This window comes from Gymnoscopelus braueri, assembly GCF_963280865.1.
Source record: "Gymnoscopelus braueri genome assembly, chromosome: 14".
Lineage (NCBI taxonomy): Eukaryota > Metazoa > Chordata > Actinopteri > Myctophiformes > Myctophidae > Gymnoscopelus > Gymnoscopelus braueri.
In genome coordinates, this window is record NC_137619.1 from 8,535,050 (window position 1) to 8,554,061 (window position 19,012).

Below are 19,012 nucleotides of genomic sequence, written 5' to 3' on the forward strand. Positions count from 1 at the left end.
GACCCCACCCCCCACATCGCCACTAATGCTGAGTAAGCATCGCTGCTGCGCCGGAATGGATAATAATGTGTGCACACATGGATACACACACACACACACACACACACACACACACACACACACACACACTAAATGGGCCCCCTGTTTGTCCTTTTTTACACTCTACAAACACGCAAGTTATCCATGGAGCGGAGGTAGCAGATCTACGAACGCTTTGCAGTGCGACGTGTCGTGAGCTTGTAGATCGGCTATTTAAAATATATATTTTTTAAAAGAGCTTAATATTTTGCTGTGAGCGCGGACACAGTTGCTCAGTTTCCGTCCTGCACAGAGACAAACAAACATACGATAAGCACACACACACAAACACACGCACACAGCTGTGTTTTCCTTGACCCCACTCCGTGTGTGTTGCTCCTAAGTTCACAGCAGTGGTGGAAGAAGTACTCGGATCTTTTAAAAGTAAAAGTAGCAATACCACAATGTAGAAATACTTTTTGGAGACACAAAGGAGACTCTTTGTGTCTCCTACTTGAACCGCTGCCGGTCATCAAATTATTGGCTTAGGAATGCGACAAAAACTAAAGATATCCATGAATTCAAGTCTCCATGGGGTGACTAATCCATAGAAAAAAACGTTATTTTGGGGGTGAACTATCCCTTTTAAGTAAAAGTACAAAAGTATTGGGAAAGAAATATACGTGAAGTACCAGTAAGTTAAAGTACCGGTACTCTTTCAAAATCTTTCAAAAATAGCAGATTTACAAGCTCACAAGGCATCGCATCGCAATGCCTTGTGAGCTTGTAGAAAATCTGAAAAGCAACTAATAATTTCAAGAAGCAAGAAACTATAGTTTTCATATAATTGTAGTGAAAAAAAAGTACAGTATTCACCTCTTGGATGTAGTGGAGTAGAAGTATAAATGATTGAAAAACGGAACTACTCCAGTAAACTAAAAGTATCTTGAAATTGTACTTAGCTACAGTACTTGAGTAAATGTACTTAGTTACTGCACACCCCACTGGGTTCACAGCATGTGGCCAAGGCGAGTGAGAGGCTGGTATGTGTTGTGTTTATTGATCTGGCCTCGGGGTGTAATGGCAATGGAACGCGTCGGTCTGTCTGCAGGGGATTGTTTCTGCTTTGCACCTGTGAAGTTCACACACTCACCCGCCGAGCAAAAACATTCTTTGATGTTGTCTTTAAGACGTGTTGCTCAGGGTGTGAACTTTGTGTGCACTTTATGCTTCGGCGAAAAACGCTGTCTTACGACAATGACACTTTAATTACACTTGCAATAGACCTTTATTTTTATTTTTACGGCAGCCGTATTGACAAGAAATAGCAGGGTAATACAGAGGTTACCGATGATGGTAATTAAGGTTCACTTCCATTTAATGTAGAAGAGCCTTTCCAGTGAGCCAACAGGCACAGTACAATAGCAGCACCCTGACTCTGTTTGACCTGAATGGAATTGTACAGAACCTTAATCCATTTAGACCGGGAACGCATCCTTGTCATTTTAGATTTCTTTGGCTATTCAAAAATAGCAGATATACAAGCTTGTTTTTTTTTGTGTGAAAATCTTTGAATATATATATATATATATTTAACTCAAATCTTTGCTTCTGAGATTCTACAAATGTCTTCTAAATCCTAATCCTGTGGTTCTCAAACTTCTTTCATGTCAAGGACCCCCAACAATTTTATTTAGTTGGCTGCGGACCCCCATCTCAAAATATGATGCTTCCAGGGACCCCCCCAGAAGCAAAGATTTGAGTTAAAAATGTTCGCTTTAAAAAATACATATTCAAAGATTAGCAAAAATGTTCACGATTTTTCAAAAATAGCAGATATACAAGCTCATAGCTTGTATATCTGCTATTTTTGAATAGCCAAAGAAATCTAAAACGACACGGATGTGTTCCTGGTCTTAATGGGTTAATTAGCATCATTGGTAACATCTGTATTCACCCTTCTATTTCGTGTCAAAATGGCTACTGTGAAAAAGGTCTATTGTTTTGGTTAAGAGAGGGGGGGAAAAAACATAACACACTATATTGGTGAGTTGTATGTCATATAGCAAAACTGCTAAAACAAACCAAGCTTAAAGGATTCCCATAGCTGTTGAAGCTGCGTTTGCTGTGGTTTAATAAAAGCACCGAAGTCTCTCGTCGCCGTGCTATGTGGGTTGTTTTAGACTTCTGAGCCAACTAACGTTCCACAGAACATTTAGCCATCGGTGGGTTGGAAACGTGTACACACACACACACACACACACACACACACACACACACACACACACACACACACACACACACACACACACACACACACACACACACACTCTCTACAAAAGCTCATTACCCCCCTGCTGCGGTACACAGACAGAAGGGATACCACAGAAATATCCCCTTTCCTCAGGGCTTCCATTGCAGCACCAGAGACACCACTGGGGACCTTCATAAATCCCTTTTATTTTTGGCTGACTCTCCTTAGAATCGCACAGCGTTCCCAAAATGCATCCAGCAGCTCCTGCCCAGTTAGCTTAGCTTACTTTATTCCTCTGAGGAGTCTGGCCTCCATATTAATTCACCCCCATAGCAGGAGTTACAGACATGAACATAATGAGAATCTCTGGGTCGTGACAGGCTGTTGATTTTGCCCTGTCAGTCGTGTTGGTGCCTTAGCGTCGTTGTTGTTGGTGGTGGATGGGAGGCTGTCATCCTTGTCTAAAAGGTCAGACCTTAATTACTTCTCCTTTCTTATAGTCTCCATCACTGGAACTGACATTCCCCCTCAGCCTGCCAGGAGCCTAGCCGTCACACTGGGCTCAGTGAAGCAACAGCAGCCTCCATGAACTTAAAGGAGAATTTTGGACTAAGTTTTTCTTACCTTTTCTATGATGTTATGATATCTTAGGATGAATGGTACAGTAGAACATTTTCATAACTCCATCCTGGGTCCGCCACAGCTTAAAACGTGTGCGGATTGGCCTTGCGTTGGATCACATATTTTAATAGCTTTTTCTTCTTTTTTTTGACCTGGGATGGAGTTATGAAAAATGTCTACTGTACCATTCAACCTAAGATATCATAACATCATAGAAAAGGTAAGAAAAACTTAGTCCAAAATTCTCCTTTAAGACAGTGGTTCTAAAACGTTTTCATGTCAAGGACCCCCAAAATTATATGTATTTGGCCGCGGACCCCCCATCTCAAAATAATTTGTTCCAGGGACTCCCAGAAGCAAAGATCTGAGTTACAAATGTTCGCTTTAAAAATATATTCAATGGTTTGCAGACTTTGCACGTATTTTCACGATAAAAAAAAAAATAGCAGATCTACAAGCTCATAGCGTGGCACTCGGTGACGCGCTATGAGCTTGTAGATCTGCTATTTTTGAATAGCCAAAGTATAAAAGGTTAAAGCGGTTAAAATTATTGGGATGCTATGTTAACACATTTTGCTGGGGACCCCCTGGAACCCCCAAGGGTCCCCTGAAACCCCCAAGGGTCCATGGGGGTCCCCGGACCCCACTTTAAGAACCAATGACTTAAGACATTATCCAAGCCACTTATGATGTTGCTTTATGTAGAGTGAAGGCCTCAGTCATCAGTCCATTTGTAGCATGCCTTACAATTTACAACAATATGTCCACTGAGGGAAGTATGACTGGCAGTTTACATATAACAAGCCATAACAACACATAGCTTAACGCAAAATAATCTTAGCAGAGAAATATTACTCCGTATTTATTTCCGTGTGTAATTATGAAGTGTAATTTGGGCTTTAGTCTGCCAGCACCAGATGGCTTTTGTTTACAGAACCAGGATGATTATGATGGTGCCAATAAGGGGCCAGGCACAAAAAAGTATGCATAAATTATGATTATTCTTTGCAATTATAGATTATTTTTTTCAGACCTTTATTAGTTTCAGCATGTGTACATTAAAACCTATCCATCTGTTATGCTAAATTGGTAAAATAAAACAAGATGGTTTATAAACAGTGGTGTAAAGTAATTAAGTACATGTACTCAAGTACTGTACTTAAGTACAATTTTGAGGTATTTGTACTTAGTTACTAGTTACTTTGTAGATTTAGATTATTATTACAAAACATACATTAACCACTTCAGCCCTTTGTACATTTCGGCCATTTGAAAATAGCAGATCTACAAGCTCACAATGCGTTGCGATGCGCCACATTGTGAGCTTGTAGATCTGCTATTTTCAAAATATTTTTATACATTTTGTAAATATATTATATTCTGTATAATGAGTACTTTTACTTTTAATACTTTTGAGTACATTTTGATGCCAATACTTTTGTACTTTCACTCAAGTAATTTTTTTCCGGACTCAGTATTGATACTTTTACTTAAGTGGAAAAAATTGATGACTTTTTCCACCACTGCCTATTTCACTCAAATGTGGCACACTGTGAATGTATCTGTTTTTGCACAAAGTGAAATTCCTGTGGCAGCATCAGACTGTTAATGAGCTAAAGGACCATGCCGGTGGTCTGGCATGTTTAGCCCATTGACTTCACATTACTGCTGAACATTTTCCTAAGCATGCCATGGTTTGTTTGATTTCTGAGGAAGCCATCGGATTTACTTTCAGTACGGAATGAAAATCTACCAGCAGAGACTTGAAAGTTGTTTGAGATAGCCTATCGCTTATTACACTAAACATCATTGTGTGGTTATTTTTTGTCAAAGTTATGTTGTCGTTTCATTTTCATGCATTTCAAGGCTCAGATTGATTTGACAAGCCTTGCCAAAAAAATGTGCCTGGAGATGAGATTGATTTACAAACCGATACACTTATAAACTGAGCAAGAAGGTTTATCCAACATTGACTCAATTATTCAGTGAAGTTTGGTAATGTTTGAATGACAATGAATAAAATGTTAACAAACATGAAAACTGAATTAACCCCAAAAAATAGTTCATAGACAGTAGAGTATTGATGCCGGTAGGGTCCTATAATGCAGTGGTTCTCAACATTTTCAGGCCGTGACCCCACAAAATAATCATATTTGAACTGGGGACCCCCCACCCTGACAAGCACTTGGAATTGTAGAATTCATTACATTTTCGGTTCCACAGATACATACTGTGAAAATAGCCGATCTACAAGGTCACAACGCCTCGCGTTTGTAGATCTGCTATTTTCAAAAATGTTTGCCTCTTTATATTATTTGACAATTTGGCCAATATTTGACCAGTTTTTATAGTATAGTTTGTTGATTTACTTTTGATGCATTAATGATCTTTTTATTTTTTGAGGTATGTAAAAGGTCTTAAAAGTCCTTAAATTGTCACTTCACTGTCATCTGGGGACCCCCCAAAAAACCTAGGGGTCCCGAGCCACAGGGTGAGAACCACTGCTATAATTTGTGACTCTGTCTCATGGTTGTCTCACTGTTTGGTTCCTCCAGTGAGAGTTTATGAATGAGAGGATGAGCTGTAACTCTTGCCTTTATGTCTCCTGTCTCCACAGAGTGGTCCTGTACTCCAACGGAACCCTGCACATCACTCAGGTCAAGCCCAGGAACACGGGGGTCTACAAGTGCGTGGGCCGCGGTCCCAGGGGTCCCGACGTCACCCTGGAGGCTTCCATTATCATAGCAGGTATGAACACAATACAAACACACACACACACAGCTTTTATAGTTATTGAACTGGGCGACAGAGGGGGGCACAGTGGCACAGTCGGTAGCGCTGTCGCCTCACAGCTAGAAGGTCCTGGGTTTGATTCCCGCCGGGGACGTTGGGGGCGTGTCCTCTCCTCCACGTCATACGAGGTTGGTGAAAGGGCCTTTCTGTGTGGAGTTTGCATGTTCTCCCCGTGTCCCCTAGGGTAGATACCCTCATAAAAAACATGCAGTAATCCTGGTCTCTATACTGCCTCCCCCTGGTCAGCCGGGTCACCTGATGGAGAGGAAAGGAACTGGTTGGAATAACGTGTTCCTTCCACGCGCTACGTTCTACCGGGGAAACTCCCCCCTGTCAGGTGATAAGAAGTGGCTTGCTAGCTCCTCATGCATTGAAGGAAGCATGAGCTCAGTTCTGGGCTCTCCCCTGGCTGGCAGAGGGAGAGTAGCGGCCAGGATTACAAGCTTAGGCAATTGGCACTGGGTGAAAAAAGGGCTAAATTTTTTTTTTAATTAACTGGGTGACCGATATATGGCTTGCCTCACTGAAACCCAAGTTTAAGGGCGTAATGGGTTAATGACGACCCCTCCCAGCTCACCGCCGCTTCTCTTTCTTTATTCTCATGTCTCACCTCCCTCTCAGTCTTTAACTTAGAGAGCCAGATCTGACCTGTGATAATCACATTACACCTTATTGACGTTCCGCCCAGCTGTATCCTCCACAGAGACCGTACTGTGAGCCTTTTTCCTGACTCGACCTCCCCCCCTCCCCCCCTCCCCCCCACGCTCTCCACATCCACTCTCCCCTTTTCCTCCTCCGGTAGCCATTTCCTCCTCCTGTTCCTGTCTGTCCCCCCGTCTTCCTCACTTGGCAGCTGTTAGCGGCGGCTACCAGCTGGTTTATTATTAGAATGTGTTGACATTGGGACACGTTTGGCTAGCTGTTAGCCAAACAAATCACAGTACAGGTACAGGTAGCAAACAGCCCCAAAAAACATAATGATGTCATTCTGTAACCTAATATTGATCACATTTTCAGTAAATCAGTGGAAGTGTAAAAAACAAAACAAAATAAAAAGAAACTGCGCCACACTCTCATTGTAGCTTAACACTGAGCAAAGATTCATGCAAAGGTTCGTAGTCTGCATTGGGAATTCTAAATGTACTTGAGTAAAAGTACAAAAGTATCGGTATCAAAATGTACCAAAAGTAGAAAGTACTTACTTATTATGCAGTATGTCCCATTTCACAAGTTTTCAAATGTATAAAATAAAAATCAAATAAAACATCTTTTGAAAACAGTCGATCTACAAGCTCACAATGCATCGCGATGAGCTTGTAGATCAGTTGTGAGCTTGTACATGGCTGACCTTGGGAATCCATATAAGAATATGGACGACGCATCATGACATCATGTCAGGATGACATCATCAGTCTGACCAATGGTATAAAAGAAGACACAGTCTCCAGGGAAAGCAGAATTCAACCAACGCTCTTGTATTCTCCGTCCATCTCTAACCAGAATAAGATACTGTTTACAGATATTGTCAAACCTTTATCATCAGGTTTCATCAACTTACTTAAGGATCGATTTTGACTCGACGCCTTTACCTGGTTCTTCTTGACAGAGCTACCTTTGAAGCTCATTTGTCAGACATCTCGGTTCAAGTCTTACACTTGAACCGAGATTACATTTGAGGAACCAAATTTGATCCCTGGAGGAGCTGTTGTGAGAAATGTTCTGCTGGACGCAGCATCTGAACAGAGGACCAGAGTTTGACAGTCAAGCTGCTGTTGCCGTGGGAGACAAAGTCTACGCATTTGGACGGTTCAGGAACGTCAACAAGGGTCATATTGTTCATGTTCACGTCTTCAACACTGTGTCTTTACGCTGGAGGAAGTTGACCTCAGTGACAACTGGAAGAGAAAGTCATCTTGAGGTTCCATCCTGGCGCAGGGACCACACAGCTGTGCCGATAGAAGATATCATCTACATCTGGGGGGGTTGTACATACAGTATGTATGACACAGGGAAGTATTTCAACGTACTTTATGCATTTGATGTCGACACCCACAGATGGTTCAAGCCCAAGGTCTCTGGAACCGTTCCAGAGGCGAGGACCGAACACTCAGCCTGTGTCTTGGGGAAGGTCATGTATATTCATGGAGGATTAAATAGGACTAGATGCCATAATGACATGTACAAGTTGGACACCACCACAATGGTCTGGGCTTCAATTAACACCAGAGGCACTCCACCAACTGCTTTATCTCACTCTGCCACCATCATCGGGACAAAGATGTTTGTATGTCAATACTCCAGCAACAACAAAATCAGAGTGTTTGACACAGAGACCAACTGCTGGCTGAACACACCTCCTGCACAGCTTCTCCCAGGAGGCTGGGGTCATTCAGCCTTTACCTACAATGAAGAGCTGTACATATTTGGTAATGCTACCCTCAATGATCTGTGGAAATTCAGTCCAGAGACCTTCTCCTGGAAGAAGTTTGGGCCCAAAGGCAGGGGACCGTGGTGTGGGATGTCTGGGATGTGCTGTTGCATTGTGGGAGATCGTATCATCCTCTTTGGAGGAGAAAACACACCTGACCTGTTCATGTTAGACTTAAGTCCTAGTCTGAAGACGTTATCCAAACTTGCAGTTATTCGGTACCGTCTGGACCAGTCTGAACTCCCACACAACATCAGGTGGGAACTGGCAGCCATCAGGGCAGATTAACCCTTCGTGGTGCCCAGTGCTACGGCCCGTTTCGGTGCCCGGGATCGAACCCATGACCTTGAATGGGTTAATGGCACAATCAATGTAAAGCGCTTCGGATAGAAGCGCTATATAAATGCACCATTTACCATTTACCATTTACCTTGTGGTCCAAAGGCGAGATGTCTACCGACTGAGCTAACATGACACTATTTCAAATATTAAAAAAAAAGAGGGAAAAAAAGGAACATGTCACTTTCTGTTGGCTCATATGTGTTACCCAAACATCAGTCCATTAAAACTCATTCCCTGCCTAGGACGTAAAAAACGCATTTTTTTCCAATTACCAAACCTGCCTAGGACGTAAAAAACGTATTTATTTTTTATTTATTTTTAACTTCAATTTGACCCAAAGAGATAGGAGGATATGGATTTTTCTAAGATCTAGACTCCCATCCACTTCCTTGTTAACTTAAAACTTAAAAATTCTGTATCTCGGCTCCTGAGTACTTTTCTTTTTTCAATGAAAAATCTCTGGCAGTGGGCAAACGCGGCCAGAAATAATTCAGGCAGTCAATGAGTTAAGTTCACCTTAAAATTACTTCATTTTCTATCAATTACACACCATGAGCCTTGAGTTCATGGAAATCTTTTAGTTTTTGTCGCATTCTTGAGACAGCCGCCGGTTATTTGACCCGCTTTACTGTTGCTATTCTTGAATTTGAATCCAACAGAATCCAACAGTTTTGGAGGTTTCCACCGGACAGAGACGATAATATCCTAAACCGTTACTTTTCAGGAAATGAGGTCCAATGGATCCAATGTAGTTATTATTTAGTTCATTATTTAGTTACAAGCTCTTGTTAATACTTTTCATTGGTTCAATATTCAGTGGTGGAAAAAGTCCTAAAATGTTTTAGCAGATCTACATAGCAGATCTACAAGCTCACAATGGGTCGCATTGTTAACTTGCAGATCTGCTATTTTCAAATGGTCAAAATGTATATATAGGGCTGAAGTGGTTAATGTAGGTTGTGTGATGATAATCAAAATCTACAAAGTAACTAGTAACTTAAGTTTTCAAATAATTGTAGTGGAGTAAAAGTACAATATTTACGTCCGAGATGTAGTGGAGTAGAAGTACAAGTATTGAAAATTGTAAATACTCCAGTAAAGTAAAAGTACCTCAAAATTGTACTTAAGTTACTTTCCGCCACTGACACACACACACACACACACAAAGTACGCATGTTATAACATGCATCATACATACGTTTGTATTGACTGAACATGATTATATATTGATGGAACATCCAGTTAAACACATCAACAAGCAAATGATCTACAAATCAAACAGGAGTATCCACACTTGAGTGCCTTTCTTTCCCCGCTTTTCAAGACAAACAAAAGCTACGCTGTGAACTCACGCTTTTCTCTCTCTCTCTCAACTTAACAACCGAGGTAGCATCTCCACAATGCATGTATGTGCATGTTTTAATATTTTGAATAAGCTTAGGATCGGAATTTCAGCTCTCAGTGTGCTTCATCGCCACCAGTGTTCTGTTCCTCCAAACAGCTCGTCTTGCCGAAGCCCCCCGTTTCCCCAAGGCTTGGGATTAACGCTGTACAACTGTATTCTGTAGTTTTTAACCCACTGAGCGAGGGGATCTCTTCAAATACCTTAATTCACTTAATCTGTTGTTAATCCCTCTGGGCATTATCAGGGGGTGGAGGGATTGTGTCACTGTAGAATTTAGTGATTTTTTTTGGTTTTTTGATTTTTAGTTTAAACAGTCTAACAGTGGTGTAAAATAACTAAGTAAATTTACTTAAGTACTGTACTTAAGTACAATAACGAGAGGTATTTTTACTTTTCTGTATTATTTACAATTTTCAGTACTTTTACTTCTACTCCACTACATCTCAGAGACAAATATTGTACTTTTACTCCACTACAATTATTTGAAAACATTAGTTACTAGTTACTTTGTAGATTTTGATTACAAAACATACATTACCCACTTCAGCCCTATATACATTTTGGCCATTTGAAAATAGCCGATCTACAAGCTCACAATGCGTCGCTTTGCGACGCATTGTGAGCTTGTAGATCTGATATTTTCAAAAGATTTGTATGCATTTGAAAACTTGTGAACTGAGAGATACTGCATAATGAGTACTTTCTACTTTTGGTACTTCAAGTACATCTTGATACCAATACTTTTGTACTTTTACTCAAGTAAATTTAGAATTCTGGACTTTTACTTGTCACAGAGTGTTTCTATATAGCGGTATTGATACTTTTACTTTAGTAAAAAATGTGAGTACTTTTTCCACCACTGCAGTCTAAACCCCTTCATGCGGCTCCACCTCCACTCATTCCCCTCCTCTCTCGCCCTCCAAGATCCAGCTCTCTCTCTCTTTCTCTCTCTCTCTCTCTCTCTCTTTCATCCGCTGAAAAATTTGTGCTTTTCTGTGATTAATAGATCTGGATCTCAGACTCATAAAAAGGTCATCGACACTGACCTCGTTTCAGAGGCACGTCGGCCAATAAAGCCTTAATGGCTTCCATTTGTGAGCCACACAAACGCGAGCGCACACACACACACACACACACACACACACACACTCACATTACTATATGTGGGTACGTAGAAATCTTACACACCGAAGGCTTTTTTTTTGGTGCTAATTTGTGTTAATTCGCCCAAAAATATATTCATTCAAAGTCAACCTATAGCACAACTTATATACTAAAGCTACTGTACGTTTAGTTTCACTTATTCCTGTGTCCTTAAGGTACACGTCTTTGCTCTAACAAGACAGGAAGAATGTACTCTTTAAGGATGCTAAGGGTTGCTCATCATGGAATCCTAATTGGAACGCTTCATTTTCTTGGAAGGCAGTTTTTTATGAATGGCAGATGTAAAAGAGTCTAAATCGATTCAAAGTTAAATCTTCCTAAATGCCATTGTTTATCCTTCTCACTTTTTCTGTCTCTCCCACTTTCTCCCTAATCATACTTTATCTCTTTCTCTGTCTGTTTATTTCCCTTTCTCTTTACATCATTATCTCTTTCTCACAACCCTCTCTCTCTCTCTCTCTCTCTCTCTCTCTCTCTCTCTCTCTCTCTCTCTCTCTCTCTCTCTCTCTCTAGGCTAATTGAAAATAGCCGATCTACAAGCTCACAACGCGTCGCATCGCGACGCGTTGTGAGCTTGTAGATCTGCTATTTTCAAACATTTTAGTACTTTTACTTTTGGTACTTTAAGTATATTTTTATACCAATACTTTTGTACCTTTACTCAATTCCGGACTTTTCTTGTAACAGAGTACTTCTACATTGCAGTATTGATAAACATTTGAGTACTTTTTCCACCACTGATTTTACTGAATAAGATGACTGACCATGTCTCTCTCTCTCTCCTGCCCACAGAGATAGACGACATGGTGCCCAAGCTGTCCAAAGTCTTCACGGCGGACACCCTGCAGCGTGTCAACTGTCGCGCTCCGCGCGGCCAGCCCAGGCCAGAGGTGTGGTGGGAGCGGGGAGGCCAGCGCGTCCCGTCCGAGGGCAGGGTCCACCAGGACGGCCTGGACCTGGTCTTCAGCCCCACCGAAGCGGACGACTCGGGCGTCTACACCTGCGTGGCCGAGAACAAGGCCGGACGCAGGACCCAGGAGGTGACTTTCACCATCGCCAGTGAGTAGACACACACACAACATGACTACTGCACACCTGGACTGAACACACAACATGACTACTGCACACCAGGACTGAAGGGATTATTTGATTTTGGTTTCATTTAACCCAGGGGTCTTCAACGTTTTCAGGCCAAGGACCCCCCTAGCTGAGAGAGAGATGAAGCAGGGACCCCCTCTATATCGTATAAAATTGTGTTTCAGATTCAACATTTTTTGTTAACGTGGTCTGCTCTTTTTTCCCTCTACACCTATGCCTCTTTGCCAAAAATACAACGCCTGCGAGGCGTTGTGAGCTTGTAGATCGGCTATTTTTGGCTAAAGTTCTCCTCAGTAAAGGGATGCTAGGGTTCAAGTGGTTAATGTAAAATAAAAAATCCTATCACACAAAGATTTGGCGGACCCCCTGTAGTAACTCTGAGGACCCCCTAGGGGTCCCGGACCCCCTGTTGAAGACCCCTGATTTAACCCATTCAATCCGGGCACGCATCTGTGTCATTTTAAGATTTCTTTGGCTATTCAAATAACAGATTTGAATAGCAGATATATATATATATATATATATATATATATATATATATATATATATATATATATATATATATATATATATATATATATATATATATATATATATATATACACATACATACATACATACAAGCTCATTGTGCGGCACCGAGTGCCGCACTATGAGCTTGTGTATCTGCTATTTTTTGGAATCGTGGAAAATCATGGGTCTTTGAATATATATTATTTTAAAGCGAACATTTGTAACTCAAATATTTGCTTCTGGGGGATTCTACAAATGTCTTCTAAATCCTAACAGTTTTTTGAAAATATGTAATTCTATGTATTTGGCCGTGGGACCCCCAGCTCAAAATATTTTGTTCCAGGGACTCCCAGAAGTTGTAACAGAGTTAAACATGTTCGCTTTATAATATACCGTAATTTTCGGACTATAAGCCGCGACTTTTTCCCAATTTTTCGACCCTGCGGCTTATATAACGGTGCGGCTTATCTATGGATTTTTACAGCTAACGGCCACTAGGGGACCTCCTAAATCTATGGATTTTACACCCGCGGCTTATAGTCCAGTGCGGCTTATATATGTACAAATCATTCAATTTAGCTGCTGCGGCTTATATTCAGGTGCGGCTTATAGTGCGAAAATTAAGGTATATATATATTCAAAGATTTTCACAAATGTTCACGATTTCAAAAACATTGCATATATCATGTATATCTGCAAGTACAGTATATCTGCTATTTTTGAATAGCCAAAGAAATCTTAAAATGACACACAGATGCGTTCCTGGTCTTAACTCATTCCCTGCCAGACTTATTTCTGGCTGTGTTTGCCCACTGCCAGCGATTTAGTGTTTTTTATAACTTAAAAAAAAATCAAAAAAAAAAATTTCATTCTGATCGCAAGTCCAATCGTTTCTAAACACACAGGCGAGTCGTGCACGCCGCTCAGACAACAAACATTCCGATCGGGGCGGAGTCCCTCTCCAGCCCAGTGTAAAAACACCATGTGAGTTTTCCATGTGAACGGAAAACTCACTTACTTTTTCGCCACAGACCTCGCTAAATCCCTTATGATCGCGTGCTCAACTGTTTGTAGACACACAGGGTAGTTGTGTGAGTGGCCCAGAGAAGACATTTTCAATCGGCGACATTCCATTTTGCAGTAGTAGCAGTTTTAAAACGGCGTTGCTAAACAGCATTCCACGGCGGAGAAATGCAAAACCGAGGAAAGACCGTTTTAGAGGGGGACAGGAAGCAGGCGGAAACGAAAATCTTCGATTGACGTCATTTCCGTATCCGGGTGTGCTACAATGAAATGTGTCACTTCGAGAGATGAAGGACGTTGAGATCTTTAAAAAATAAAAAACTTTTGCAAAATTACGTTTTTTACATCAGTGGCAGATTTGGTAATTGGAAAAAATTACGTTTTTTTTCGTCAGTGGCTGTGAATGAGTTAAAGGGTTAAAAGGTGCATCTGTGTGTGTGTGTGTGTGTGTGTGTGTTTCATAAACACACAAATATGAAACGTGAAACTGTAAAGGTACCACTGCACAGCTACCGTTAAAATTATATTGAATCTGGCCTAGACAGCTGGCATAGCGGTCCAGGCACCAACGTAGCCTGACGAGTCCCGACCCGGTTCGAGTCCCGGGCTCCGACGGCCTTTGCTGCATGTCACTCCCCATCTCTCTCTCTCCCCATTTCCTGTCAGCCTACTGATTTATTTTTGGTCTTTCATGCCTTTATTGATAAATAAAGGCATAAAAGCCCAAAAAAAAATCTTTAAAAAAAAGTATATTGAATCTGCAGAAAAATAGTGATATTTCTAGCAACTTCTGACCTCAGACTTCTGTGGCATACAGAGTCGCCGTTTTAAATACCCATAGTCCCCATTTAAAAACCATGTCGCCACACATCTGTGATACATTGTAATCAGTCACTAACGTATTACATTGACACAGGGAAAATGCAACACCATATGCAAAAACTTAGCACTCCAAAACGAAGACAGACAGGATCTTTATTGTTACTTGGTTTTGGGTGGTAGCTTCTCCCTGCTTTTAGAGCCATTGCCAAATTTAAATCTTTTCCTCTGGTCTTTAAGGATGTGGAGATTGTTTGCATGCCTTCATTTCCTCCTGTATTGATTACTGTAATTGCCTTTGCATGGGAGTCAGTCAGCCGTCTCTATCTCAGCTACAGTCGCGCCGCTCCTGACTGGAACTAGGATGAGGAAACGTATTTCCACTCTACTGGCCTCTCTTCACTGGCTACCTGTTTTAATACAGAAGTAGTTTAAAGTTCATGCAGTAGTTCAAAGTTTTAGTATATATATATTTATTTTTTTAAACGTCCTGGTTTGGCAACATAGTTTTATCTTCGAATACCTCTATTGTACCTCTGGACCACTTATAGATCCACTAACCAGTTACTCCACAGCCCCAAGGCTTTGCAATAAGTTAACCCTTTACATTAGGTCTTCCCCTTCCATCATCAACACTTAATCCCATCTTAACCACTAAAACCCTCTAGCCTTAGTGAAACGGACTTGAGTTTCAATTGTACTCTGACCACTTTTTTCCATCTACACCAAATCTCTTTAAAAAGATTGCAGATTGTGACTCGCTTTGAGCTTGTAGATCTGCTATTTTTGCCGAATTTTAAGATAATACCTTTGTTTTTGCCTTAAGATTTGCATTGTCCTAATGTTTGCCACGTTTTGCATTTTTGTTTTTATGCTTTTTATTTTAGATTTTTAACTATTTTTATTTAATTTGAAACTGTTGATTTTTTTTACTGATTTGACTTATATTTATTGTATAGCACTTTAGTCAACACTTTTTACTTTTTAAATAAAACTGACTTGATATGCTTATACGATACTACTGGTAGCAACAGTGTGACCGGTGAAATTCTCAAAATAAGGACACATCTCTCCCAGTGCTAATATAAGAGTGCGTGTGTGTGTGCGTCCACAGCGGCCCCAGTGTGGGTGATGAAGCCGATGGACAGCCAGTTGGAGGAGGGTAAACCAGGCTACCTTCACTGCCATGCTCAGGCTAACCCCGAACCTGAGGTCACCTGGTTCCGCAATAACATCATGATCACGCCAGAGGTCAGCCCACACACACACACACACACACACACACACACACACACACACACACACACACACACACACACACACACACCTTGACCTTATTGCACACACTTCAACTCCTTAAGGATCTAATTTAGCTCTGTTTCTCCCTTTCTCTTTCTGTTGCCTCGAACCAGGACTCTCGTTTTAAGCTCTTCCCCAACGGCACCCTGCGGATCAACAACGTGGAGGTGTATGATGGCCAGGTGTACGGCTGTGAGACCAAGACGGAGGGTGGCCGACTGTCTGGACAAGCAAGAGTTGGTGTCCTCGGTAATAAAGCTGAAAGTTTATCATGAAATCAGATTGCATGTGATTTAACACAGGTTTGTTTTTGGAAAAACAAAACTAGAGCAGCACATTCAGTGACAGAAAGTGTGTGGAGTGTTTGAATAACCACACAGCAGAATCCTAATTAAATCATTTAAATCATTTAACCGAGAAAGTGTTTAAATTAGCACTCAGGAGTTTACGGTTTATGTACGTGTGTAAAACTGTCTTTAACATGTGATTTCTGGGTCTATTCCCCGGAACAGAGAAGCTCTTTGTTTTGTCTCTTTTGGGAACACCCACTGAGCCATTAAATATGAGCCAATATATGCAGGTGGTGCCTTATCAGATCCTTAATTTTTAACACTCTATCTCTGTGTTAAAGTTCCCTATCTACACCGCTCTACTGGTGATGGATGGGCTGACATGACACTATTTTGTCTGGCCAATCTCCATTGTTTATGTGATCAGAGTTCCCGATAGGCAGCCGCTGCTTCTTGACTCGATCATACGTGCGCGCGTGCGTGCGTGTGCGTGTGTGTGTGTGTGTGTGTGTGCGTGTGTGTGCGCACATGATCTGCATGTGTCTCCCAAAATGTGTCTGAGCACGACTCCTGTGAGCAGAGTGTCACTCATTTGCAGTGCTGGAAAAAGTACTCAAATGTTTTACTTAAGTAAAAGTATCAATACTGCGATGTAGAAATACTCTCGTTACAAGTGAAAGTCCGGAATTCAAAATTCAAAAAAAGAGTAAAAGTACAAAAGTATTGGCATCAAAATGTACTTAGAGTACCAAAAGTAAAAGTACTTGTTATGCAGAATGTTCCATTTCACAAGTTTTCACAATGTATAAAATAGCAGATCTACAAGCTCACGACGCATTCTGAGCTTGTAGATCGGCTATTTTCAAATGGACGAAATGTATATAGGGCCGAAGTGGTTAATGTATATTTTGTAGTAATAATCAAAATCTACATAGTAACTAGTAACTAAAGTTTTCAAATAATTGTAGTGGAGTAAAGGTACAATATTATCCTCTGAGATGTAGTGGAGTAGAAGTAAAAGTACAGAAAACTGGAAATACTCCAGTAAAGTAAAAATACCTCTAAAGTGTACTTAAGTACAGTTCTTGAGTAAATGTACTTTTTCTTTTACACCACTGCTCATTTTGTGTACTGGAGTGTGAGGAGTGCACAAAAGGGGGCTTTGACATGTGGTGAAACCCCCCCCCCCCCCCCCCCTCTCCTGTGTTTGCTGTGTGTTGTTAATTAATTATAACGTGTGTTTTCACTTATGTGTGTGTGTGTTACAGAGAAGCTAAAGTTCACTCCGACCCCCCAGCCTGCACAGTGCCTGGAGCTGGATAAAGAGATGAACATCCAATGCTCAGCTACAGGCAGAGAGAGGCCTACCATCCGCTGGACCAAAGCAGGTGTGTGTTCTCTGCAATATTTTCTCAAAGTGGGGGTCCGGGGACCCCCAGGGGTCCTTGGGGTGCGGGGGTACCAGGGGGTACCCAGCAAATTGTGTTAACACATTGAGTGCCAAAAACGGTCCGGACCGTTTTTCATAATCCAAACGAGGAGTTTTTTTTTTTTTTTTTTTTACAATTTTTTCCCATTTTTTTCCAATCCACTTCCTGGTTAACTTATGACTTCAAAAGCCTGTATCTCGGCTCCTGTGTACATTTTTTTTTTATTATGTATTTTTGACTATTTTCGACTATTTTCAACTGGCTGCAACTATGGAACGGATTACCTAATGTTTTTAATTTTTTTCCCCCGATTGTATGATACCTCTATGTGTGTAATGAGGGGATCACCGTGAGGATGGTGATCACTGAAAATATTTTGTGACTACTTGAAAAAGGTTCAAAAATTGTTAAAAATCCAGGCACTGTGAGTACCCTGTTTTAAAAAAACCCTGGCACTCAATGTGTTAATATAGCGTCACAATCATTTTAACGACTTTAACCATATTTTGAACTTTGGCTATTCAAAAATAGCAGATCTACAAGATCATAGCACGGCACTCTGTGCCGCGCTATGAGCCGCGCTTATTTATTTTTTTACTCGAAGAAATGTCAGATTTTTCAAGTGAAAATCGTGATGCATCACACAAAGTATCACTTACGCTTAACCACTTTAGCCCTATTTTTGACTAAGTTATATGACTGTGGCATGGCCAAAAATTGCCAATCCGCAAGCTCTGCTACGCTTTGTGAGCTTGTAGATCGGCTATTTGTGCCATGTTTTAGCTATATTCTATGTTCTTCTGACTGAAGTAGCTCTTTCAAAATGCTGTTTCCTCCGTCTCCAAAGCACGGCTCAGTACTCACCGTGGTAAATCCTATTTGTACAAGGACCTATGAAGAGACATGCTCAGAATATGTAGTAGGCCGTGAGCTGGATTTATCATCCTGGATCATGATTGCCTTCATTTGCATGGGCTATGAGGGGCTACTATTTAATCCTTCCATGCACTCACCCTCCGCAAACCCTCTCCTGTGGCCCCTCTCTCTTGTTTTAACACTGCGTTTGTGTCTCTCTGGTGCCCCCTGCAGACGGAGGGGAGCTGCCTCCCCGGTTGGAGCAGAAGAACGGGCAGCTCCACTTCACCAAAGTCACCAGGAGTGATGCTGGCAACTACACCTGCATCGCCTCCAACAGCCTCCAGGGGGAGATCAGATCCTTGGTCTCCTTCACTGTGGCAGGTAAAATATTTTGTCTGGAGTTCACTTCTCTTTTCTCCTAACGGTATATTGCTGCAACCATCAATTATTCTCTTAGCAATTATTCTATTGATTACTATTTCAACTAATCAAATAATCGAGAAACATTTTTTACATATTGTAATACTGTATGTTTACGTTTTGTATATATAAAATAATAAGTTAACCACTTTAAGCCCTAGTTTATACTTTGTCACATAACGGTGTAGTGCGAAAATTGTGAGAATAGCCGACCGGCGCGTTGTGAGCTTATAGGTC

General features: G+C 41.2%; 2 protein-coding genes across 2 annotated transcripts in view; both read left to right on the top strand.

Moving 5' to 3' along the window:
* Window positions 1-9,563, top strand: part of fbln7 (fibulin 7) — a 156,552-nt gene extending 146,989 nt beyond the window's left edge. Inside the window, exon 10 of the mRNA XM_080448652.1 lies at window positions 9,506-9,563. The gene's annotated coding sequence lies outside the window, so the exon portion shown is untranslated. The remainder of the gene's footprint in view (window positions 1-9,505) is intronic.
* Window positions 1-19,012, top strand: part of ptk7b (protein tyrosine kinase 7b) — a 121,982-nt gene that overhangs the window by 88,424 nt on the left and 14,546 nt on the right. The window contains exons 6-11 of the mRNA XM_080448643.1: window positions 5,511-5,641; window positions 11,818-12,084; window positions 15,593-15,729; window positions 15,891-16,026; window positions 17,336-17,455; window positions 18,587-18,736. Coding sequence (XP_080304769.1) covers window positions 5,511-5,641; window positions 11,818-12,084; window positions 15,593-15,729; window positions 15,891-16,026; window positions 17,336-17,455; window positions 18,587-18,736 — 941 coding nt within the window. The remainder of the gene's footprint in view (window positions 1-5,510; window positions 5,642-11,817; window positions 12,085-15,592; window positions 15,730-15,890; window positions 16,027-17,335; window positions 17,456-18,586; window positions 18,737-19,012) is intronic.